Source organism: Eucyclogobius newberryi, unplaced genomic scaffold (genome assembly GCF_026437365.1).
Source record: "Eucyclogobius newberryi isolate DKJ021-1_F unplaced genomic scaffold, fEucNew1.0.hap1 SCAF_4, whole genome shotgun sequence".
Lineage (NCBI taxonomy): Eukaryota > Metazoa > Chordata > Actinopteri > Gobiiformes > Gobiidae > Eucyclogobius > Eucyclogobius newberryi.
The window spans coordinates 17,549,125-17,573,251 of NW_027316056.1; the positions used below are offsets into that span (position 1 = coordinate 17,549,125).

The 24,127-nt window shown below is 42.7% G+C and overlaps 2 protein-coding genes across 2 annotated transcripts; both read left to right on the forward strand.

The window, feature by feature from the left end:
• The first annotated feature begins 1,729 nt into the window (after positions 1-1,729).
• get3 (guided entry of tail-anchored proteins factor 3, ATPase) lies at positions 1,730-7,401 on the forward strand. The gene is made up of 7 exons (XM_072463069.1): positions 1,730-1,921; positions 2,826-2,973; positions 3,066-3,214; positions 3,716-3,866; positions 3,941-4,048; positions 4,387-4,584; positions 6,235-7,401. The coding sequence occupies exons 1-7, from the start codon at positions 1,779-1,781 to the stop codon at positions 6,361-6,363; spliced, it is 1,026 nt and encodes a 341-aa protein (XP_072319170.1). The 5' UTR covers positions 1,730-1,778; the 3' UTR covers positions 6,364-7,401.
• Positions 7,402-8,322: 921 nt separating this feature from the next.
• On the forward strand, positions 8,323-22,928 carry best2 (bestrophin 2). Its single transcript, XM_072463609.1, has 10 exons — positions 8,323-8,413; positions 8,613-8,801; positions 9,144-9,238; positions 9,842-10,075; positions 11,119-11,273; positions 11,515-11,592; positions 12,130-12,282; positions 12,368-12,448; positions 12,991-13,145; positions 22,325-22,928. The coding sequence occupies exons 2-10, from the start codon at positions 8,650-8,652 to the stop codon at positions 22,926-22,928; spliced, it is 1,707 nt and encodes a 568-aa protein (XP_072319710.1). The 5' UTR covers positions 8,323-8,413; positions 8,613-8,649.
• Positions 22,929-24,127: the final 1,199 nt, after the last annotated feature.

Genomic DNA, 24,127 nt, shown 5'->3' on the forward strand with positions numbered 1-24,127 from the left:
CCTTCTCTGTCCCTCCTCTGCTTCTCCTCTGTTGTCTTGTCCCTCCTCTGTCCCTTCTCTGTCCCTCCTCTGCTTCTCCTCTGTTGTCTTGTCCCTCCTCTGTCCCTTCTCTGTCCCTCCTCTGCTTCTCCTCTGTTGTCTTGTCCCTCCTCTGTCCCTTCTCTGTCCCTCCTCTGCTTCTCCTCTGTTGTCTTGTCCCTTCTCTGTCCCTCCTCTGCTTCTCCTCTGTTGTCTTGTCCCTCCTCTGTCCCTTCTCTGTCCCTCCTCTGCTTCTCCTCTGTTGTCTTGTCCCTCCTCTGTCCCTTCTCTGTCCCTCCTCTGCTTCTCCTCTGTTGTCTTGTCCCTCCTCTGTCCCTTCTCTGTCCCTCCTCTGCTTCTCCTGTTGTCTTGTCCCTCCTCTGTCCCTTCTCTGTCCCTCCTCTGCTTCTCCTCTGTTGTCTTGTCCCTCCTCTGTCCCTTCTCTGTCCCTCCTCTGCTTCTCCTCTGTTGTCTTGTCCCTCCTCTGTCCCTTCTCTGTCCCTCCTCTGCTTCTCCTCTGTTGTCTTGTCCCTCCTCTGTCCCTTCTCTGTCCCTCCTCTGCTTCTCCTCTGTTGTCTTGTCCCTCATCTGTCCCTTCTCTGTCCCTCCTCTGCTTCTCCTCTGTTGTCTTGTCCCTCCTCTGTCCCTTCTCTGTCCCTCCTCTGCTTCTCCTCTGTTGTCTTGTCCCTCCTCTGTCCCTTCTCTGTCCCTCCTCTGCTTCTCCTCTGTTGTCTTGTCCCTCCTCTGTCCCTTCTCTGTCCCTCCTCTGCTTCTCCTCTGTTGTCTTGTCCCTCATCTGTCCCTTCTCTGTCCCTCCTCTGCTTCTCCTCTGTTGTCTTGTCCCTCCTCTGTCCCTTCTCTGTCCCTCCTCTGCTTCTCCTCTGTTGTCTTGTCCCTCCTCTGTCCCTTCTCTGTCCCTCCTCTGCTTCTCCTCTGTTGTCTTGTCCCTCCTCTGTCCCTTCTCTGTCCCTCCTCTGCTTCTCCTCTGTTGTCTTGTCCCTCCTCTGTCCCTTCTCTGTCCCTCCTCTGCTTCTCCTCTGTTGTCTTGTCCCTCCTCTGTCCCTTCTCTGTCCCTCCTCTGCTTCTCCTCTGTTGTCTTGTCCCTCCTCTGTCCCTTCTCTGGCCCTCCAGAAAGAATGTTGCATGCATTCTTTTCGCATTTAATTCCTTTCCGCTTTGATCTCATGGACATTGAAGACAATGAAAAATATACACAGTGGTACGAGTCAGCAGTGTTACGCTCTCTCCCTTTCTCTCTCTTTTTTTAACGGTACCGTTTCAGTTGGCTGCCAACCGCCATTAAAAGTAACACCACCACAACAACAACCACAACTACAACCACAACAGCAACTACAACAACAACCACAACTACAACAACTACAACCACAACTACAACAACTACAACCACAACTAAAACTACAACCACAACAGCAACTACAACAACTACAACCACAACAATTACAACAACAACAGTCTGTGTGACGGCTGTGGACCTGCAGTGGTAAAAGTGATACACAGTGACGAGGAGTAAAGTCTTCTTCATGAATATATACATTCATCATCTCCCAAGGGAGCGTGCCTTAATAAGTTTGAGAAGCATTAGAGTCCTCCAGGTACAGTTTTGTATCCCATAAAGTAAATGTTATGCACAAGGGATATTATACTTTAGATCTAGTTCCTCTGAGTGTCGCTTTGTGCGGCTCTAGTGCTGAGAAACGCCTCTCGGATCTGGCAGCCCGGGCCCAGTGTACACAGACAAGATGGCGGCTTCTGTGGAAGACGAGTTTGAAGATGCTCCTGATGTGGAGCCGCTTGAACCAACGCTCAAAAACATAATTGAACAGAAATCTCTGAAATGGATCTTTGTGGGAGGCAAAGGTGGTGTGGGTAAAACCACGTGTAGGTGAGTTTACGAGTGAAAAGAGGCAAAAGCACGGCACGGTCTCTGTAAAGCGGTGACTCACTGCTAGCTTTGCCTGATCGCTGGTAGCAGGAGGCTGACGGTTATGTTCCGGTCAATTGCATTTACTCTCTAAATATCACATATTCAACACATTTTCCTTTGTTGCTCAGTAATTATTTTTGTTTATCGGACGTGTTCATCCCGATTAGATTGAAGCTGTTAAAGTGGCTGGATCTGTCCATGTCAGACAGTGGTGGCATCATAAGAATAAAACATTTAAATCACATATATCCATAAATCTAACCTTAAAATATTTTAATCTGATTCTGATTATATGAGTCTGTTCTGAATGTGAATTGTCAAACCCAAACCCACCATTCTTACCATTCACGCCCAGAATTAATCCACATATTTATTATTTTTATTTTTCATGTGCAATCCCTCAGTTCAATAGCTGAAGACTGAAGATTTCATAACAATAATTTGGAGTTTGTCAAATGTTTTGTCTCTCATCCTAGAGACTTTTTAAACTGATGTTGAACTGGACGTCCTGTGCGAGCCCTGAGTCAAAATCACAATCATGTTATGGCTGTATCCAAATCAAAATCCTTCAATTATAGAGTGCATTTTCAACATACGGTTATGTTAAGAACCACAATAATAATTAAAAACAACAAATATACTGCAAATATAAATTAAGACAATATGATACCATTTAAATTAAAGCAATATAAAGACAAAATAAAACCATAAATCTCATGTTAACGAGATATTTTGTCATACTACACAGGTAATCTCCGTCTGTATTTTTACATCACATTACTTTTACCACTAATAACTAGTAATTACTAATAGTTAAATGAGTACTGTAGTCTGAATGTGCCTCCATTGTGGTGTGTTTCAGCTGTAGTTTGGCGGTCCAGCTGACTGCAGTGAGGGAAAGTGTCCTCATCATCTCCACTGATCCGGCCCACAACATTTCTGATGCTTTTGACCAGAAGTTCTCTAAGGTGCCCACCAAAGTCAAGGGCTATGACAACCTTTTTGCGATGGTAAGTACACTCTTACTCTTGTACAGTTACAGGCATGACTGCGCTTCTGCAAATAGTTAGTAACGGTTGTTCTCTGCGGTTTGTAAATGCAGGAGATTGACCCGAGCCTGGGAGTAGCGGAGCTGCCGGACGAGTTCTTTGAGGAGGACAACATGCTCAGTATGGGCAAGAAGATGATGCAGGAGGCAATGAGCGCTTTTCCTGGAATCGACGAGGCAATGAGTTATGCTGAGGTCATGAGGTGATGCAGACTCTAGAGCGAAACAACACAACAACCACTAATGCATTTTTAATTTAGAATGGACTTTTAAAAACTCTTTTTATAATGTTACAAGTGTTCCCTTATCATTTGCTTACTCACGAGTTATATTTTGATTGATCATGCAAGATTGAGTATTATATGTCCTGCAAAGGAGGCTTGAGTGCTTAGGAAGTGTCTTGTTTCCTCCCCCCCGACCCACAGCTCTGTACTCTAATGCAATTCTTATAAAAATTCGGACTGCGTCACACTCAAAAACAAAAGTAAAACACATTAAATAAAAATTCTGAGGATCGATTTTACCGTTTTGAAGAGGAAGTCTGTTTCTATCATTAGATTACTTTATTTCATTATAGTCTTGAAACAATGACACATGATATGCAGAAAGATCAAAAAAGAGCAGCTGTTACGATTACTGCTGTTTACAATATAATGATGTTGTCTTTAACCTTTGACCTATGTTGTCTTCTTCATGTGTTTCAGATTAGTGAAAGGAATGAACTTTTCCGTGGTTGTTTTTGACACTGCTCCGACCGGCCACACACTTCGGCTTCTTAACTTTCCCACTATTGTAGAACGAGGCCTGGGCCGCCTCATGCAGATCAAAAATCAGATCAGCCCTTTCATCTCTCAGGTAAAACTCAACCAACTGCTATTGCTCACAAATTCAGCCTGGTTTGATTCAGAGAGCTTTTGTTCTGTTCTCAGATGTGCAACATGCTTGGTTTGGGAGACATGAATGCAGACCAACTGGCCTCAAAGCTTGAAGAAACCCTCCCAGTTATTCGCTCCGTCAGTGAGCAGTTTAAGGACCCTGTAAGTACTCGCGGTGTACATTTTATCACCAGGAACAAAATCAACAAAATTCTAATTTTCTTATCCATCCAAATTCGTTATTTTTTTTAAAGCAAAACCAGAAGTGCTTGTCAATTAACTTTCTTCAGTGCCGTGTTCGGTCCCACAATTCATTTTTGATTAAATATCATACTTTAGTGTTATTCAGTCTGTGGCTTGAAGTGGTCTTTAGTTTGACTGTTTATTCTTTGTTTGATTTTGTCACAGCATAACGCACTTCCTTTTTTTAATAAATAAATTGATTGATGGATTGATGGATTGTTTGATTGTTTGATTGTGAAACTTCCTCTGTCCTCCAGGAACAGACCACGTTCATCTGTGTGTGCATCGCTGAGTTTCTGTCCCTCTATGAGACCGAGCGTCTGATCCAGGAGCTGGCCAAGTGCCGCATTGACACACACAACATCATCGTCAACCAGCTCGTTTTCCCCGACGCCGACAGGCCGTGTAAAATGTGTGAAGCTCGACATAAAATCCAGTCCAAGTACTTGGATCAGGTTGGTTGTAATTCTAGTCTATGTCCTACTTGTGTTGTTTTAACGGAGTTGAATAAAGGCGCCAAAGGGTCATGAAGTTGGAGGATCACATTTATTTTATGTCACTAGGACAGTCCCACTCGCATTCAGTGCAGCTCCTCAATGTGAATAGAATACAGTCCTTTATTTACAAAAAGAGCATTTTAGTCTCGAAAGCTTGTCTTAAAGGCGCAATGGACGATTTTTCGGCGATTTGAGAACTCAGGCGGAAGTGCGCATGCGCACTCCCCCGTGTGGACTGATACAACACACACGTGTGTTTGTTTATTAGCTCGACAGATCGCATCGCATCTCTCGTCTCCCGTAGATTTCCGTCGTCTTCTGAGTAGAGCTGGGTTGAAAAAATCGATTTTCCGATTTTTAATCGATTCGCATGTTAATGACCGATTATCGATTCTTACATCCAAAGATCGATTTTTTTTTTTTTTTTTTTTTTAATTAAAACAAAAAAAGAAAAATGCTCAACGTTTACATTTTATACTTCCAGTTTCAGTACTGGCAGTGTGTGAGCAGTTTTAAAATAAAAATGCTTTTGGTAGCAACCGCTTTTGGGTGAATTCTTAATTATATTCAAGCATAATAATAATGCACTGGTTAGTGTCCCAGTAGGAATCCACTGTTGCAGATGTAGTCACCTCAATGATGTCCTCCATTTATTGTCCTGAATTATCTTTCTTGAAGGTAGATTGACCCTTAACCTTTTCATCAGTCTTCCAGCCATCAGTAACTACCAATACTTGTAAGATTTGCTGTTTAATATTGATATAATACTAGTTTTAATATGTTGCTTCTCTACACAGTCATGAAGTGAAGGAAACGGTTCAAATACATTTGTCATTTTTAATAACATTAACCCCCGGATCGACTCGAAATTGGATCGAATCGGAAATCAGATCGAAATCAGATCGAATCGGATGAAATCGAGAAAATCAGAAAAAATCGATTTTGAAACTTAAAAATCGGAATCAAATCGATTCTTGAAATTTGAATCAAAACCCAGCTCTACCTCCGAGTCAGCTCGAACTGTCTTTCTCCGTCTTCATTTTGTCCCGTACACTGAGGGAACTATATTATGATAGATCCATGCACTTTGGCACGTGGAAACGTGCTGCTCTCATGGGGACGAGCCGCACGCGGCTGCAGGTGAACAGTAGGTGCGTTCTATGATTGATACATGGCAGGACTAATTGGCAGTCCACACCACGAGGAAATAAGACTCCGATTTGGGCCAAAAAAATCGTCCATTCAACCTTCAAGAAAAAAACAATGGTGACTGAAGGTTTTTGGAATATTCTTTCATTAGCGTAAAAAGATAAAGGGAAAAAATAATCCAATTTAGTTACCAATTGTCCCAGATTCCCAAAAAGTTAATGAAATCTGTAAACATTTAATAAAACATTTTATGTAGTCTTTTATTTGGATCCCCAACAGCTGTACCTGAGGGCTAACTGATTTGTAATTAATGTATCATTTCATATAGGGATACATTAATTTTACATTTCATATACAAAAAAATAAACTCTATTTCCAAAATGTTGATTGTAAATGTTTTTTTTAACTCATTTACTGAGCATTGGATATTTCTTACTGTGTTCTGTTTTTCCGCTGCAGATGGAGGATCTCTATGAGGACTTCCACATAATTAAGTTACCTCTGCTGCCCCATGAAGTGCGCGGGGCAGATAAGGTCAACACTTTCTCTAAGCAACTTCTGGAGCCGTACAAGCCGCCAAACAAGTGATTTTCTCCAGTCAGGACGTCCTCTCTGCAGCGCTCTCCCTCATCTCTTTCTCTCTCTCTCCTTCCACTGCCGCAAAAACTCCTTTACAGTTGTAACAAACATCTCCTCCCTCTCAAGCCTCAAACAGTTTAATACAGAGAAAGTGTACAGCAATGTGATTTATTTTTGAGAGCAAGGACTCGGCGCAGTCATCACTAGTGTTTGTCTTTTCATACATAGAGCTTTTAACTGACCATTTTCCCTTTCCCACACTCTTATGGTTGTTTCTGTGATAATGGAGTGGATTTATGCTCTTACAGATTGTAATTTGTTTATCCTCCAATGACTGTGTTCTTCTTATATTAATCTTAATTAATTTGCCTTCCAAATTAACTAGTGTTTATTTGTAAAGTAAATTACCAAAGAGAATTGCAGCAAAAAGCTTTAGTTTGCTAGCTTAAAGGTGCACTATTTTAAATGTTTTGGTGAGGGGTTTGCCACCAGCTTGTCTCCATGATGCTATTACTTTGCCTGGAATGTTCCACAGTACGATATTACATTTATCTCTCTTACATCTATTCAATTACAGATGTTTTTATTGCTTGAAAAAGGCATTCTCACTCGCCTCTTTACAGATCTGACCTGTTACTTGGCAATATATCTATGAGACAAGCAAGGGGCGGACCCTCCATCAGAAAAGTTACATGTTTCACCTTTAAAGCAATTGAATTATAACCTTGAAGTGTCATAAAGTATCCTGCATTGGCCCATAAATATTAAGCTGAAGCTGCTCTTTTTGAAATAATAAGAAAACACTGAGAATTAACTGACGGTGATAAACACTAATGGACTCAGGCCTTATCTGTCTTCTATCGGGCCAAAAGAAGGGTTCAATAGAGCAGAAGCACATTGGTAGTAAACTGATTTGTTCTTGCTTGTAAAACTATACACTTAATTTACTCTATGTGACCGAATGCTTTTCAGTCTGAAACTGTTTTCTAGAGATTATCTTTTAAATTAAGTTGACAGTAAAAATATTAAAAAACTTTGTTTCTGCTACCTATGTTGTGCATTCATTCTTTTATGTGTAATATCTCCCATAAGTATAAGTGCCTATTCTTCAGTTAGATGTTTGAATTATATATGAATATTCATCTAGTCTTACAATGCTAATATTTTTACACCAGAAAATACCAAACGTACAACTATAGAAGAGTTAATTCAACATAAGGCCCGGGGGCCAAATCAGGTCCTCAAAGGCACACAACTCAACTTCCAAATATTAAAATCTAATCTTGTTTACTGGTTTACTTCTGGGTTAGCAGTTTAGTGTTTCTGAGCAGGGACACGCACATCCATAATCCAAGTAGCATGCAAGACCCAGGAAATCATGAAACAATGAAAAAAGTCTGCACAGCTAAATTAGCTCCCAAATTTATTATCATGCGTACTTGTGGTGCACGATAATACATTTGGGAGCTAATTTAACTGTGCAGACTTTCTTTTGTTGTTGGCACTAGTTTAGACTTGGTTTAGTCATTATTTAATTCTGATTCAGCCCTGGACGATCAATTTTTCAAAGCAATGTTGCTTAATCATTTTGTATGTTATTTTGAATCAGCAGTTATTTTATTGTATTAACTCAATTAAGTAAAACAGTGTTGGGGATATTATGTGCAACCCTAAATCTTGTTCCAGTGGTGGCGTGTTGTGCACCCCCGGCCCAGAGGCCTTGGCCCTCCAAAAAATCTGCCCTGCTGGAAAATAAAGTTGAACAGCCCTGGTTTACATGACAAAGTTTGCCACGGTCCGCTGGAGGCTCTACTGTACATATGCCCCATTGCTTTGGCATGTCACTTGTAGTCCATCAGTAGATCCAATTGTCCCGGTCGGGGGCTGCACTAATGAGCTCCTCCTCGTTTTGGGGATTTGCCCTGGGGTGCAGCAGCCTGTGGACAGAGCAGCTTCACTGCTGCTGGTGGCTGTAGATATCAGCCTTATCTGTAAACGCAGAGGGAGACGAGAAGATGTGTTGAACAAGTGGCTTCAAAATTCAGCTCTTCCTGTTTAGGTATGTTTTGTTTGACTTTTTACTAAACCAAAAATATGCAGAACAGGCAAAATCCTCCAGCTTGCTCCAGACCGGACCAAACCTGCCCTTGCTTACCATTGAAAGATGGGTCAAATCTGGAGAAGATCCATTTTCCCTATGAGGACAACAAAGGATGGATGAATGTGACATAATATTACATTATACATACATTCCACAGGCTGCAGTGTTTCTAACTCAAGTCGAATTTGTCCACAATGACTGTCACCTACACGGCCAGAGTGGCAAACGCTCGCTTCTGTGGGTTTTCCAAGCTGCTCTTGGCCTGGAAAGGAAGCATTTACAAAGTTTTGTACAAGGAGTTTGTGGCTTTCTTTGCCATGTACACGGCCATCAGCATTACCTACAGGTGAGTTTAATCTACAGTGTATATTGGTCATACAGTGTAATGTCAACAATAATCTTGAAATAAAATAAAATAATTATATACCCAATGCTCTCCAATCAACCACCCATCCATCCTCAACATTTCGACATTAACAGTCTCTCAAGTTGAAATATTGATTCTTCCAAATAGTGTTACAAAAGAAGTAAAACAACTCCAAATTAACAACTGCAGCAGCAAGTTAACATTTTATTCTAATGCTGTATAAATGTGTGGACATAACAACTGATTAGGCTTTTGAAACAACCATGCAAACACATCATCTTTGACTTCAGGTAAAAACTACCACCTGTTGTTTTTCTCCAGATTCGTCCTGTTTGACGAGCAGAAGAGATATTTTGAAAAGCTCGCCATTTACTGTAACCACTATGCTAGTTTGATCCCCATGTCTTTTGTATTAGGTAAGGTTTAATGTTTCAATATTTAAAATATCATCTGTGCTCATCATAATTGCTGAATAAGGAACCCATTAGCAGCTAGTTGTTCTCTCCATTGTTTTTAGTCTCAATTTCTTGTTTTCTTGTGGTCATAATAATCTCCCTTCTCTTAGCTTTTCTGTATTACTATCATTGTATGCATTATAACCTAATTTTACATAACAGTGTTGTATTATTTATACATATTTGCATACATTTATATACTTTATTATGAATATTATTTTATTTGAAATTGTACATATTCAAACCGCCCCACGGGAACGTAGAAAAGTGACGCAGGCTGCGCCAGGCAGCAGACCACGTATACATCTATATCTATTTATAGATATATTTTACACATTTACACTAATAAGAATATAAGATATTTTTGAATAAATTATATTGTTTTTAGACACAAAAGAAATTGACGTAGTTGGCAGAGTGACAGGGGGGGCGGCGCCCCAGCGCCCTTAATGGACGAGCCGCTGCTGCATGCTGGTGTTTTAAAGTTGCATACTGTGCCTTTAATTATATGTGAACTTAAGGCCAATCCAACAGCACAGTTCACACGTTCTGTTCTTTGAGCAGGTTTCTATGTGACTCTGGTGGTGAATCGATGGTGGAGTCAGTACACCTGCATCCCGCTCCCGGACCCTCTCATGTGCATCCTCTCTGGTGGCCTCCAGGGCGGCGACGAGCGTGGCCGTTTACTCAGAAGAACCATGATGCGTTACGCCAGTCTGTCTGCCCTCCTCATCCTGCGATCTGTCAGCACCGCCGTCTTCAAGCGCTTTCCCACCATCGACCATGTGGTGGAGGCAGGTGCGCGAGAGAGTGAAACTTTATCATTATCGTTACTGCTGCTTTTAAGCCCCGAGCCTCCAGTGCTCATATTCATGTGTTCATGCCAATGTTTGGGGAAGTTAAAGTTTCTGACTTGTTCTTTACTGCTGCAGCGAGCGGTGCCACCCATCCATCCAACTTCTTCCGCTCATCTGGGCCCGTCTAAGCAGGGACTCTCCTACTTCCCTCAGCTCCTCCGGGGGGATCCCGAGGCGTTCCCAGGCCAGCCGAGAGACATAGTCCCTCCAACGTATCTTGGGTCTTCTCCGGGCCTCTTCCTGGAGGCATCTGGAACAAATGCCCGAGCCATCTCAAATGGAGGAGCAGCGGCTGTATTCCGAGCTCCTTACTCTATCTCTAAAGGAGCGCCCAACCCCTCAACAGAGGAAACTCATTTCAACCGCTTGTATCTGCGATCTTGTCCTTTTGGTCACTACCCAAAGCTCATGACCATAGGTGAGGGTAGGAACTTAGATTGACCGGTAAATCGAGAGCTTTACCTTTCGACTCAGCTCCTTCTTCACCACAACAGTCCAATGCAGCGACCGCAGACACGGCAAGGACTCCCCACCCACCTGGAGAGGGCAAACCACCTTTCTCAGGTTGAGAACCATGACCTCTGATTTGGAGGTGCTGATCCTCATCGCAGCTCCTTCACTCTCGGTTGCACACTGCTCCAGTGCATTCTGCAGGTCCAAATTTAATGGAGCCAAAAAGACAACATAATCTGCAAACAGCAGAGATGAGCTACTGTGCTCCCCAAAGAACACCCTCCGACCCCTGACTATGCCTTGAAATCCAGTCCATAGAAACAAAGAACAGAACCAGTGACAAAGAGCCCTGGTGGAGATCAACATGCACTGGGAACAGGTCTGCAGCGAGCAGTGAAGCGTTTTTCGTTTTTAGCCGATACCGATATCCGATATATGTCTTACAGATACCGATAATTTCTTTTCACTTCAGTAGAAATAATAACAAAATGTTTTTATCTGGGATATAAATTGCGCATCACTTTTGTGCAGGTTTCATGACGAGAGAAGAGAGGAAGAAGTTTGAAAGCCTCCAGTCTCCCTACAACAAATACTGGATCCCCTGTGTTTGGTTCACTAACCTGGCGGCTGCAGCTCGCTGTGAGGGACGGATCAAAGATGACGAGACGCTCAAACTTCTGCTGGAGGTAGACTTCACGTTATGGCAGTTTTTATGTACGTTTGTCATTTCTCACACACTCAAATGACCACTGTAAACTAGACTAGAGCTATAACTGTCGCTTGGCTCGTGTTGTTCCTTAATCGCAGCACTTTGATGTGACATTTGCAGCGTTTTCAGTCAATCAGATTTTGGCTCAGAGTCAGGGCGGTGGACTGCGGAGATGATGTAACACAGGCTCATTAGGCGCTCTGTTTTGTCCCGAACAGGAGCTGAACGCGTTTCGGGGGAAGTGCAGCATGCTGTTTCATTACGACATGATCAGTGTGCCTCTGGTCTACACACAGGTGAGCCTCGTGTCGATTTAGGTGCCGCACTGGTGATTATTTCATACCAGCAGCCTTAAATCGAGCTGATGCCAGTGATATCGGTGGTATCGGTGGCATCGGTGGCTTTCAGATGTATGAATGTAACGTTTTATATGGCATCGTCACAAGAATTATCCAGAAATGCTGAGTCCGTTCCTACACGTTTGTGACAAGGCCCTTGGAACTTTGCGTAATAACATGAATTATTTACCCTTAAACAACAGCAATTTACTGAAAGATTATCTGAAATGAACAGAAAATATTGTGAATGTTGTTTTGAAGATATATTATGCAAATGTGTTAATATTGTTTATTGTCAAAACATTCTACAAAAAAGCAGATAAAAAGTTTAAAAAACACACACAAAAAACACATTGGATTATAGACTTTCAGAAATAGGTATAAGGTTTTATTTCTGCACTTGTGATACATTTTACACACATTTATCATTGGATTTACTTAATATTGTTTAAAGACATACATTTTTGTCAATAATACGTTCATGTATCTCCCCAGGTTGTGACGTTGGCGGTGTACAGTTTCTTTCTGGTTTGTTTAATCGGTCGACAGTTTTTGGATCCCTCTCAGGGCTACCCCGGACACGACCTTGACCTCTACGTGCCCATCTTCACCCTCTTGCAGTTTTTCTTCTACGCCGGATGGCTCAAGGTGAATAGCAGCAGAACTTAACTTGTGTTTACTCCAAATCAAAAGTGTTGTATGGGTTTGTTGAACTTGCTCCGTTGACCTGCAGGTGGCAGAGCAGCTTATAAACCCCTTTGGTGAAGACGACGATGACTTTGAGACCAACTGGCTGATAGACAGGAATTTTCAGGTTCAACCACATTAGAAATATCCATTTATCGCATGAGAATGGGTGAATGAGACATTAGAAAAACATAAAACATACATTTTATTTAACCTGGCAGACTAACTTTGCATGAAAAACAAAATCTCATTACTGTCATAGTCCATTCCAACTATGTAGGTTAATTTTTATTTCTAGTTTTGATTTAGGGCTGAGTAAAATGTAATAACATGTCCTGATTTAGTACATAAGTAATCAGCTTGTTTTTCTTGGGTTCATTCTTGCTACATCTGTTTTAGATTTTGTCCAAGATTAGTCTTAGCCCAGTTTAATTCTGATGTAGACTATGTTTGGTCCGGTTTTAGTCCTTGTTTAGCCCTGGCCATGTCCATGTTTAGTCCCATTTAATCCCAATTTGAATGTGGTGTTTGTTTGTTTGTTTGTTTTAGACAGTCAGTTGAGTGTCCTGAAAGAGCAGCTTGTTGTTGGTGGAGCTGCTGAAAGATGGTGACGATGTAAGAGCCCTTGTCCTAATACGATCTGATGGAACCGGTTTGTTTCATCCTCAGGTCTCCATGATGGCGGTGGATGACATGTACGGGGACCTGCCACTGATGCAGAGGGACAGATACTGGAACGACTCCAACCCTCGGCCGCCGTACACCGCCGCTACTGTGTTTGTCCTGCGCAAACCCTCCTTCCAGGGGTCCACTTTCGACATGACGTTAGTTTCCATTTATTATTATGGCTCATCCACGACTGAAGCGGACCCTGATGCTGCTAGATGAATTCATTTGCATTAATAACTAAACTGTTCTTATTTTATTTTACATATACTGTGCAACAAAGACAATAAACAGGAACAGCAACAATAACAACAAATATAGCCGCAAGCGGCAATGATCGGCCCTCGCCACGCCGCCGCCACACCGCCGCCACGCCGCAAGAGGAGGGGGCGCTAACGCGCCCCAATTGTCCTTTTATCACGCCTACTGCTGAATCTGTGACGCTGTCACATATTCTCCCCTTTGTTTTACCATCAATTTTATCATTATCATTTTATTTTGAATTCTTGGCAAAATGTGCGGCATTGCCGCACAGACACCGTGACTCTTTGAATGAAAATGTGGATAACTTTTGATGGTCCTGAAGATGAGTCTCACCAAATTTCAGGTTAATAGGGCTGACGCCCTGGGAGGAGTTTGTGAAAGTCTAAAGTGTAAACATGTTCTGGCCCCATTGGAATAACATGGGAGGTTTCGGTCATCGCTACGGCAAAACCATAACAATTATGACATGGGTCTCATTGACTTTTTTGATGGGGATGCTAAAATTGAGTTGTGTGTCAAATTTCATAAAATTTCGCAAAACTAAACATTTAACCTCCATATAAAATCTGTAGGGGGCGCTGTGGCGCCAAATTAATTTATTTCACTTCAAGTAGGTTTAGGGCAAAGAGTTTAACAACTGATTCTAATTTGACGCAATTCGGACTTTATCTGCGCAAACGGCAGAAATGTTAAATTTGGGAGATTTCTGAAATTCTAGCTACAGTTTGCGGCTTCGCCGCACAGAGACTGTGAGAGGTATCAATGTAATTTGAATAACTTTTGATGTCCCACTCCTCAGTACCATTTTCACCAAATCTCAGCTTTTTAGAGCCAACGCCCTGGGAGGAGTTCGTAAAAGTACGACGTTTGGAAAAACTCCGAAGTCATGCTTAGCCATTTTTGAAGCAATATGGCCGACATTTGGTTGGGCGGACGGCGTTGCCGTAATAATATTTTTTACTTCTCTTGTCACCATCTACCTCTGCGCCAAATTTCATGATTCTACGATCAGATTTTTTTGGGGTCATTCCTATCTCTCAATGCATTTTTGGTACATTTGGGGGCGCTGACGCGCCAATTTTTTTTATTTTAGAAAAGGGAAATAGCCAGAATGTAGAGAGGCACGATTTTTAGAGGTGTGCAAATTTTTGTGACTTTTCGTCAATGTTCACTGGGTGAAAAATAGGGGGGTTGGTCCCGAGAAGAAGAAGAAAGAAGAAAGAATTAAAGCCGCAAGCGGCATCCAACGGCCCTCGCGGGCCGCCGGCCTTCCGACTCTGCGCTTTCGACTTGATAAAGATGGCGCCCTTATTGTGTGTTGAATAAAAAAAGAACTTGACAGACGGCGACACATTGGACATGGCCAATCCAGTGCAAATGAACACAAGTGTCAGTCAAATTTGCTGCGCCGCCGCACAGAGACCGTAGCACTTGGAATAAAAATATGGATAACTTTTGATGCCGCGCTTGTGTAGATGATTTTTCCCAAAGTAAAGCTTGATCGAGCTATTGCCCACGGAGGAGTTTGTTAAAGTGTGAAGCGTAAATGTGAACATTTCAAGGATTTGGCGTTTTTCCCATTTGTGACAGTATATTTGCAGCTCCACGGCACAGAGACCGTACCACTTAAAATCAAAATATGGATAACTTTTGATGCCCCGTTTGTGTAGATGATTTTCCCCAAATATGAGCTTGATCGGGCAATCGGCCTAGGAGGAGTTCGTTAAAGTGTGAAGCGTAAAAATGTGGTGATTTTAGAGATTTCGCTGTTTTCCCATTTCTGACATATATTTGCGGGTCCGCCACACAGAGACCGTAGCACTTAGAATCAAAATATGGGTAAGTTTTGATGCCCCGCTTGTGTAGATGATATTCTCCAAATATGAACTTGATCGGACAATCGCCCTAGGAGGAGTTTGTTAAAGTGTGAAGCGTAAAAATGTGGTGATTTGAGCGATTCTACGATTTTCCCATAAGGATAACATGGGATGTTTCTGTCAACGCTACGGTTACGCCGTACAAAATATGACTTTGGCTCTCATACTTTTATGATCAGGATGGCAAATTAGAATTTTGTTCAAAATATCATGTCATTTGGAAAAACTCTATTGTTTATAGGCCACTCTGAAGGCCAAATAGTCAGAATTCTGGGAAACGTTTGCGCCTCCGTCGCACAAAGACCGTAAAAGTTATCCTTAAAATTTGGATAACTTTAGATACACCACTTGTCTAGAGGACGTACACCGATTTTGAGGTTGGTGGGCAAAACGCACTAGGAGGACTTCGTTAAAGTGTAAAACATAAAAATGTGGTAATTTGAGAGATTTTGTGGTTTTCCCATAGGGATAACATGGGAGGTTTATGTCATCGCTACGACTACGGTGTAAAAATTTAGGCATTTTTGTGATTGGCTTTTGTGATCGGGACGGCAAAATAGAATTTTGGGTAAAGTTTAGACAATTTTGGTAAAACTAATTTTTGACCTTCAATGTTAATTTAAAGGTCACTCTGTAGGGGGCGCTATCACTGCCATTTCAATTTTGTCAGCCTAAACTGGTCCAAACTAGAAAGTTTAACAACTGATTCAAATTTGGTCCTAATCGGACTGGTTTTGATCAAATGGGAGCAATTTTTAGACCTGCAATATTCCAAAATAAGTTGTCCAACTTTGCGGCTGCGCCGCACACAGACCGTAAAAGGTATCCCAAAAAATTGAATAACTTTAGATGCCCCACTTGTCCAGAGGACGTACGCCGATTTTGAAGTCGGTGGGCAAAACGCCCTAGGAGGAGTTCGTCAAAGTTTGACGTAAACAAAATGGCTAACTCAGCTTGTTTTCATTTTCAAAGGAAGATGGCGGCCATAGGGTAAGTTTGGGGGCGTGGCCACAATGATTTTTTTTGTTTATCCTCACGAGAGGAATGCGTGTCCCGAATTTCGTAGCTCTACGACAAAGTTGACCTCGGGGCGTCTTCCATAGGCGCAATGTATTTTGACTTTTGTCGGTGGCGCTGTCGCGCCATTTTTTAACGAAAAAAAAAATGGCCCAGAAAAAACTAAATTTTTCGCCGATTCTGAATTTTGGGCAAAGTTTGGTGAGTTTTTGAGCATGTTCAGGGGGTCAAATTAGAGCTCAAAAAGCAGAAGAACAAGAAAAATAATAAAAATTAAAGCCGCAAGCGGCATCCAACGGCCCTCGCGGGCCGCCGGCCTTCCGACTCTGCGCTTTCGACTTGATAAAGATGGCGCCCTTATTGTGTTGAATTAAAAAAGAATTTGACAGACGGCGACACAATTGACATGGCAAATCCAGTGCAAATGAACACAAATGTCGGTCAAATGTGCGGGTCCGCCGCACAGAGACCGTGACACTTGGAATAAAAATATGGATAAGTTTTGATGCTCCGCTTGTGTAGATGATTTTCCCCAAATATGAGCTTGATCGAGCTATTGCCCTTAGAGGAGTTTGTTAAAGTGTGAAGCGTAAATGTGAACATTTCAGAGATTTCGCTGTTTTCCCATTTCTGACATATATTTGTGGGTCCGCCACACAGAGACCGTAGCACTTAGAATCAAAATATGGATAAGTTTTGATGCCCCGCTTGTGTAGATGATATTCTCCAAATATGAGTTTGATCGGACAATCGCCCTAGGAGGAGTTTGTTAAAGTGTGAAGCGTAAAAATGTGGTGATTTGAGCGATTCTACGATTTTCCCATAAGGACAACATGGGATGTTTCTGTCATCGCTACGGTTACGCCGTACAAAATATGACTTTGGCCCTCATACTTTTATGATCAGGATGGCAAATTAGAATTTTGTTCAAAATATCATGTCATTTGGAAAAACTCTATTGTTTATAGGCCACTCTGAAGGCCAAATAGTCAGAATTCTGGGAAACGTTTGCGGCTCCGTCGCACAGAGACCGTAAAAGCTATCCTTAAAATTTTGATAACTTTAGATGCCCCACTTGTCTAGAGGACGTACACCGATTTTGAGGTCGGTGGGCAAAACGCACTAGGAGGAGTTTGTTAAAGTGTGAAACAGAAAAATGTGGATCTTCGAGAGATTTAGCGGTTTTCCCATAGGGATAACATGGGAGGTTTATGTCATCGCTACGACTACGCCGTAAAAATTAAGGCATTTGTCTGATTGGCTTTTTTGATCGGGACGCCAAAATAGAATTTTGGGTAAAGTTTAGAAAAATTTGGTAAAACTAATTTTTGACCTTCAATGTTAATTTAAAGGTCACTCTGTAGGGGGCGCTATCGCGCCCATTTCAATTTTGTCATCATAAACTGGTCCAAACTAGAAAGTTGAACAACTGATTCAAATTTGGTCCTAATCAGACTTGTTTTGATCAAATGGGAACAATTTTTAGATCTGCAATATCCCAAAATAAGTTGTCCAACTTTGCGGCTGCGCCGCACACAGACCGTAAGAGGTATACCAAAAAATTGGATAACTTTAGATGCCCCACTTGTCCAGAGGACGTACGCCGATTTTAAAGTTGGTGGGCAAAACGCCCCAGGAGGAGTTCGTCAAAGTTTGACGTGAACAAAATGGCTAACACAGCGTGTTTTCATTTTCAAAGGAAGATGGCGGCCATAGGGTAAGTCTGGGGGCGTGGCCACAATAATATTTGTTTTTTGTCCTCACAAGAGGAATGCGTGTTCCGAATTTCGTAGCTTTACGACAAAGTTGACCTCGGTGCGTCTCCCATAGGCGCAATGTATTTTGACTTTTGTCGGTGGCGCTGTCGCGCCATTTTTTTAGGAAAAAAAAAATGGCCCAGAAAAAACAAAATTTTTCGCCGATTCTGAATTTTGGGCAAAGTTTGGTGAGTTTTTGAGCATGTTCAGGGGGTCAAATTAGAGTTCAAAGCGATGAAGAACAAGAAAAATAATAATAAATATAGCCGCAAGCGGCAATGATCGGCCCTCGCCACGCCGCCGCCACACCGCCGCCACGCCGCAAGAGGAGGGGGCGCTAACGCGCCCCAATTGTCCTTTTATTACGCTAAACATAACTAAACATTTAACCTCCATATAAAATCTATAGGGGGCGCTGTGGCGCCAAATGAATTTATTTCACTTCAAGTAGGTTTAGGACAAAGAGTTTAACAACTGATTCTAATTTGACGCAATTCGGACTTTATCTGCGCAAACGGCAGAAATGTTAAATTTGGGAGATTTCTGAAATTCTAGCTAAAGTTTGCGGCTTTGCCGCACAGAGACCGTGACAGGTATCAATGTAATTTGGATAACTTTTGATGTCCCACTCCTCAGTAGCATTTTCACCAAATTTCAGCTTTTTAGGGCCAACGCCCTGGGAGGAGTTCGTAAAAGTACGACGTTTGGAAAAACTCCGAAGTCATGTTTAGCCATTTTTGAAGCAATATGGCCGACATTTGGTTCGGGGGACGGCGTTGCCGTAATAATATTTTTTACTTCTCTTGTCACCATCTACCTCTGCGCCAAATTTCATGATTCTACGATCAGATTTTTTTTGGGTCATTTCCCATCTCTCAATGCATTTTTGGTACATTTGGTGGCGCTGACGCGCCAATTTTTTTTATTTTAGAAAAGGGAAATAGCCAGAATGTAGAGAGGCACGATTTTTAGAGGTGTGCAAATTTTTGTGACTTTTCGTCAATGTTCACTGGGTGAAAAATAGGGGGGTTGGTCCCGAGAAGAAGAAGAAAGAAAGAAAGAATAATATTCCGATGCGAAAACAATGTTTCCCATTTTTCAAATATCATAAACTATACATTTTCGGAAAGCGCTCGCGCTTTCCTACCTCATGGTGTGGGTCCCTGGTCACTGACGGGTACTTTCGATAATTTTGAGTGGGCTCCGCCCACTTTGTGTTTTTGGCCCTCTATACAGTAATAATGTTCAATTTTTGCATTACATGCTTATATGCACGGAACATGCAAGAGATGGGGAACGTATTCGTGAGCTACTTAGCGCAAATGAGTGCTTTATATGGGGATCATCTCAATGTAAAGTGCTCGTTTAGTGCGCACTTTTGCACGGGCTTCGCCCGTTTACAACGGTAATGTTCCATTTTCCTACTACTAATTAGTATGCACGGGGCGTGCATGAGTGGAGGAGTGCGTTAGTGAGTGTTTGGAAGTGGGCGAGCGCTTCGCGCTCGATTTCGTGCGCACTACGTGCGCACTTTCGCAGCCGTGCTTCGCACGGCCTTACGAGATTAATAGGCCTCTCGCCAGCTTGTGGCGCTCGGGCCTAATAATAATAATATTTTTAGCAAAAACAATATAGCCGTTTCCACTATAACAACAAATGATACATCGTTTGAAAGCTCTAAGCCTTCCCGATGCCGTCATGGGGTGGAATCATCATTACGAGCGCTTACGCGCTCGTCACTCCCTATTCCGTCGGGATGCCCCGCCCACTCCCCATAGACTTCCATTGATTTGAGCAGATACAAGCATGACCCATGCCTGCAGCATGGATTTTCGCGTACGGGACGATGCCAGGAGGGTTTTTGGAGGAATGCAGCGCTTCGCGCTGCTGTTGTCAACAATGAGTGAATGGGCTACGCCCATTCACTCATTGTTGACTATTTCTGTCATAGCAGGAGTAAGTATGCATGATCCATGCCTTCGGCATGGGCTAGTTCACTGTACTTGCCAGGGGCGACGGGGTACCAAACATGCGGGCTGCGCCCGCATGTTTGGTCAGACAGTTGCAACGCTGCCTTCGGCAGCGTTGCGGGAGCAATAGGCCCTCCGCCCTGCTGGGGCTCGGGCCTAATTAAAGCCGCAAGCGGCATCCAACGGCCCTCGCGGGCCGCCGGCCTTCCGACTCTGCTCTCTGCATTTTACAGAGATGGCGCTAGCGCAATTGTCTAAGAACTAAGACAGCGACACATTGTACATGTACAATGCTGTGCTTAACCAGTGCAAATGAACACAAATGTCGGTCAAATGTGCAGCTCCAGCGCACAGAGACTGTGACACTTGGAATAAAAATATGGATAACTTTTGATGCTCCGCTTGTGTAGATTATTTTCCCAAAATATGAGCTTGATCGAGCTATTGCCCACAGAGGAGTTCATTAAAGTGTGAAGCGTAAATGTGAACATTTCAAGGATTTGGCGTTTTTCCCATTTGTGACATATATTTGCGGCTCTACCGCACAGAGACCCTAGTACTTAAAATCAAAATATGGATAACTTTTGATGCCCCGCTTGTGTAGATATTTCTCCCCAAATATCAACTTGATCGGGCTTTCGCCCTAGGAGGAGTTTCTTAAAGTGTGAAGTGTAAAAATGTGGTCATTTTAGAGATTTTGCGGTTTCCCCATAGGGATAACATGGGATGTTTCTGTCATCGCTACGGCTACGCTGTACAAAATATGACTTTGGCTCTCATACTTTTATTTTGGGGATGGCAATTGAGAATTTTGTGCAAAATGTCATGTCATTTGGAAAAACTCTATTGTTTATAGGCCACTCTGAAGGCCAAATAGTCAGAATTCTGGGAAACGTTTGCGGCTCCGTCGCACAGATACCGTAAAAGTTATCCTTAAAATTTGGATAACTTTAGATGCCCCACTTGTCTAGAGGACGTACACCGATTTTGAGGTTGGTGGGCAAAACGCACTAGGAGGAGTTCGTTAAAGTGTGAAACATAAAAATGTGGTAATTTGAGAGATTTTGTGGTTTTCCCATAGGGATAACATGGGATGTTTCTGTCATCGCTACGACTACGCCGTAAAAATTAAGGCATTTGTCTGATTGGTTTTTGTGATCGGGACAGCAAAATAGAATTTTGGGTAAAGTTTAGACAATTTTGGTAAAACTAATTTTTGACCTTCAATGTTAATTTAAAGGTCACTCTGTAGGGGGCGCTATCGCGGCCATTTCAATTTTGTCAGCCTAAACTGGTCCAAACTAGAGGAGGAATGCAGCGCTTTGCGCTGCTGTTGTCAACGCTTTGCGCCTTCGGCAGCGTTGCGGGAGCAATAGGCCCTCCGCCCTGCTGGGGCTCGGGCCTAATAATAATAATAATATTTTTAGCAAAAACAATATAGCCGTTTCCACTATAAATACAAATTATACATCGTTTGAAAGCTCTAAGCCTTCCCGATGCCGCCATGGGGTGGAATCATCATTACGAGCGCTTACGCGCTCGTCACTCCCTATTCCGTCGGGATGCCCCGCCCACTCCCCATAGACTTCCATTGATTTGAGCAGATATAGCATGGCCCATGCCTGCGGCATGGATTCTCGCGTACAGGACGATGCCAGGAGGGTTTTTGGAGGAATGCAGCGCTTTGCGCTGCTGTTGTCAACAATGAGTGAATGGGCGTAGGACGATGCCAGGAGGGTTTTTGGAGGAATGCAGCGCTTTGCGCTGCTGTTGTCAACAATGAGTGAATGGGCTACGCCCATTCACTCATTGTTGACTTTTTCTGTCATAGCAGGAGTAAGTATGCATGATCCATGCCTTCGGCATGGGCTAGTTCACTGTACTTGCCAGGGGCGACAGGGCACCAAACATGCGGGCTGTGCCCGCATGTTTGGTGCCTTCGGCAGCGTTGCGGGAGCAATAGGCCCTCCGCCCTGCTGGGGCTCGGGCCTAATAATATTCCGATGCGAAAACAATGTTTCCCATTTTTCAAATATCATAAACTATACATTTTCGGAAAGCGCGAGGGTCCCTGGTCACTGACGGGTACTTTCGTTAATTTTGAGTGGGCTCCGCCCACGTTGTGTTTTTGGCCTTCTATACAGTAACAATGTTAAATTTTTGCATTACATGCTTATATGCACGGAACATGCAAGATATGGGGAACGTATTCGTGATCCGTTATAAAGTTTATAAGGTGTTTTAACTTCAATCAAAGAAGCTTTCTCAATTGTGAAAATAAACTGGTTAGACAGCTTGATTTTATTCTCCTAAACTTACTTTATTTGGTCAAGCAATGTTTTTTTAATGATTAAAACCAATAGAATTCAGGTTAGGGACTTTCAAAAGCGTCAACAGGTCCAAAGATTTCCACACACTAACATTAACTGTATTTTCGGTCTAAATTCAACAGGTTGCCTAAAGACGAGATGCAATTTCAACCTTTGGAGGACATTGCTGAAAATCTGGAGGAGTCGGGCCGTCGTCATTCGAACATAGCGCTGTTAAACCGGCTCCTGAACGTGGCCCCCGGCTCCAGCGGTCTGATGGGAGGGGCGCTGCGTCGCACCTCGGCCCAGCTGCAGAGGCTGCGCCAGTATCCCAGCGTGGACCCCAGCACCAACGACGAGGAGGAGGGCTCCACAGTGAGTCAAGCGTCCCTCTCTGGACAGAAGCAGGGCAGCCAGAGCACCGTGTGTAGTTTGAAAGAGAAGGGCGCGCCTCTGCTGGACATGCCGTTTGGAGCAGACCCCCTGGAGCTGAGGATCGAGGAGGACGGAGATTCGCTCGGACAGCTGGAGGACGTCCCGTGCACAGTGTCCCGTGTCCAGTGTCCCGTCTCCGGCATCACCCCTCGGCCCTGCGAGCACACGCACCTGGAGCACAGCGACTCTCAGCCAATCATCAGCCAGCACCACGGCGCACTCTCCACCGTCAGCCCGCCCTCTGAAGTACCCTGGACGTCCTGCGCCAGGGCCCGCAGTGTGAGTATGGGCTCACAAGATGATGAGATCTAAGATTGAACAGTGCCTCAGAAGGAGACGATGAATGTCCAACCTTAAAACCAAAAAAACTGTCGGTGTAGTAGGATGTAGCTCTGTGATTTTAAGTCTTTTGTAAGAAAAGTACTGCGGTTTAATCTGAAAAGACCTTATTATGTTCAGCTTTTATGTTAATTGTCGTGTCACAGTGTCAAAAAAGTCCCTTTTTTAAATGCACTTTTTTCAAGATGGAGTGATTTTCAGTATCACTTTTTCATTTTTCTAAATTTGAAAGTAATTTTAAAAAAACCCCAGAGATAACTAAATAAGTATAACATAAAAATAAAGGAAAGAAAAGGAGGCTTTCAAAGAAAATAAAATTGAGGCACACAAAGACCAAAATAAGTGTCCAAATTTGATTTTTTCATTTATTTATTTTTTTGGCAATTATGATGTCGGCCCAGTTTTTAATCATCATCGCCATTTGTGTCATCCAATTTTTAATGTTTGATTTGTGATGGCCTTTTTCTCTGCTGCCAGAAGAAGAGATTGACATTTAAAGGACACATTGGACAGTATAACACATTTAAATACGCTGCCAAAGATGGCCAGCAGGTGGCAACAGCTTCAAACTAAAGTCAACACTGAGAGGACGAGCTCAAAATAAAACAATCAACTTCCATGAATCCTGCTGTGGTTCATCAGGTTTTGCTCTTGGGCCACAGAGTAGACAGTCTTTGTTTGGCCAAAAAGGATTGAGCCGGACCTGGAGATGGAGGCGCTTCAGTGAAACTGTGCTTCTGCAGAACTGTAGACTGTGAATACATCAACACATCACTGTAGCATAGAAACAGCAGTGTCAACACTGAAGCTGAACATGAAAAACTTTTGAGGTCAGCCAGACTTCAGCCGAACTCACATAGTTACCACACTAGTTATTACATAGAATTGAGGTATTCAGACACTATCATTATCAGTTGTGTGTACTGTAGTGTGAGGACTGTGTAGTTAGAAGTGAGCAATCTATAACCTAAGCATGTTAATGTATAAATATTCAGATTTATAGGCTAAAATATGAATAGTACTAAATTGTGACTATTACTACCTATTGACTACTGCCAGTTCTAACTAGTATACTATAAATGTACTATTATTACCATTACAACAACCACAAACCATTATAAGAAAAGGAAATGAAGAGCACTGTTTTGTTGACACGTTTGAGTAAAACTTAA

Excerpts from the sequence above, each read along its gene's own strand:
- get3 (XM_072463069.1), top strand. The coding sequence starts at position 1,779 with ATGGCGGCTTCTGTGGAAGACGAGTTTGAAGATGCTCCTGATGTGGAG. Across the intron at positions 2,974-3,065 it reads ATGACAACCTTTTTGCGATG|GAGATTGACCCGAGCCTGGG; the intron begins GTAAGTACACTC and ends TTGTAAATGCAG. Across the intron at positions 3,867-3,940 it reads TCAGCCCTTTCATCTCTCAG|ATGTGCAACATGCTTGGTTT; the intron begins GTAAAACTCAAC and ends TTCTGTTCTCAG.
- best2 (XM_072463609.1), top strand. The coding sequence starts at position 8,650 with ATGACTGTCACCTACACGGCCAGAGTGGCAAACGCTCGCTTCTGTGGG. Across the intron at positions 8,802-9,143 it reads GCCATCAGCATTACCTACAG|ATTCGTCCTGTTTGACGAGC; the intron begins GTGAGTTTAATC and ends GTTTTTCTCCAG. Across the intron at positions 11,274-11,514 it reads CGCTCAAACTTCTGCTGGAG|GAGCTGAACGCGTTTCGGGG; the intron begins GTAGACTTCACG and ends TGTCCCGAACAG.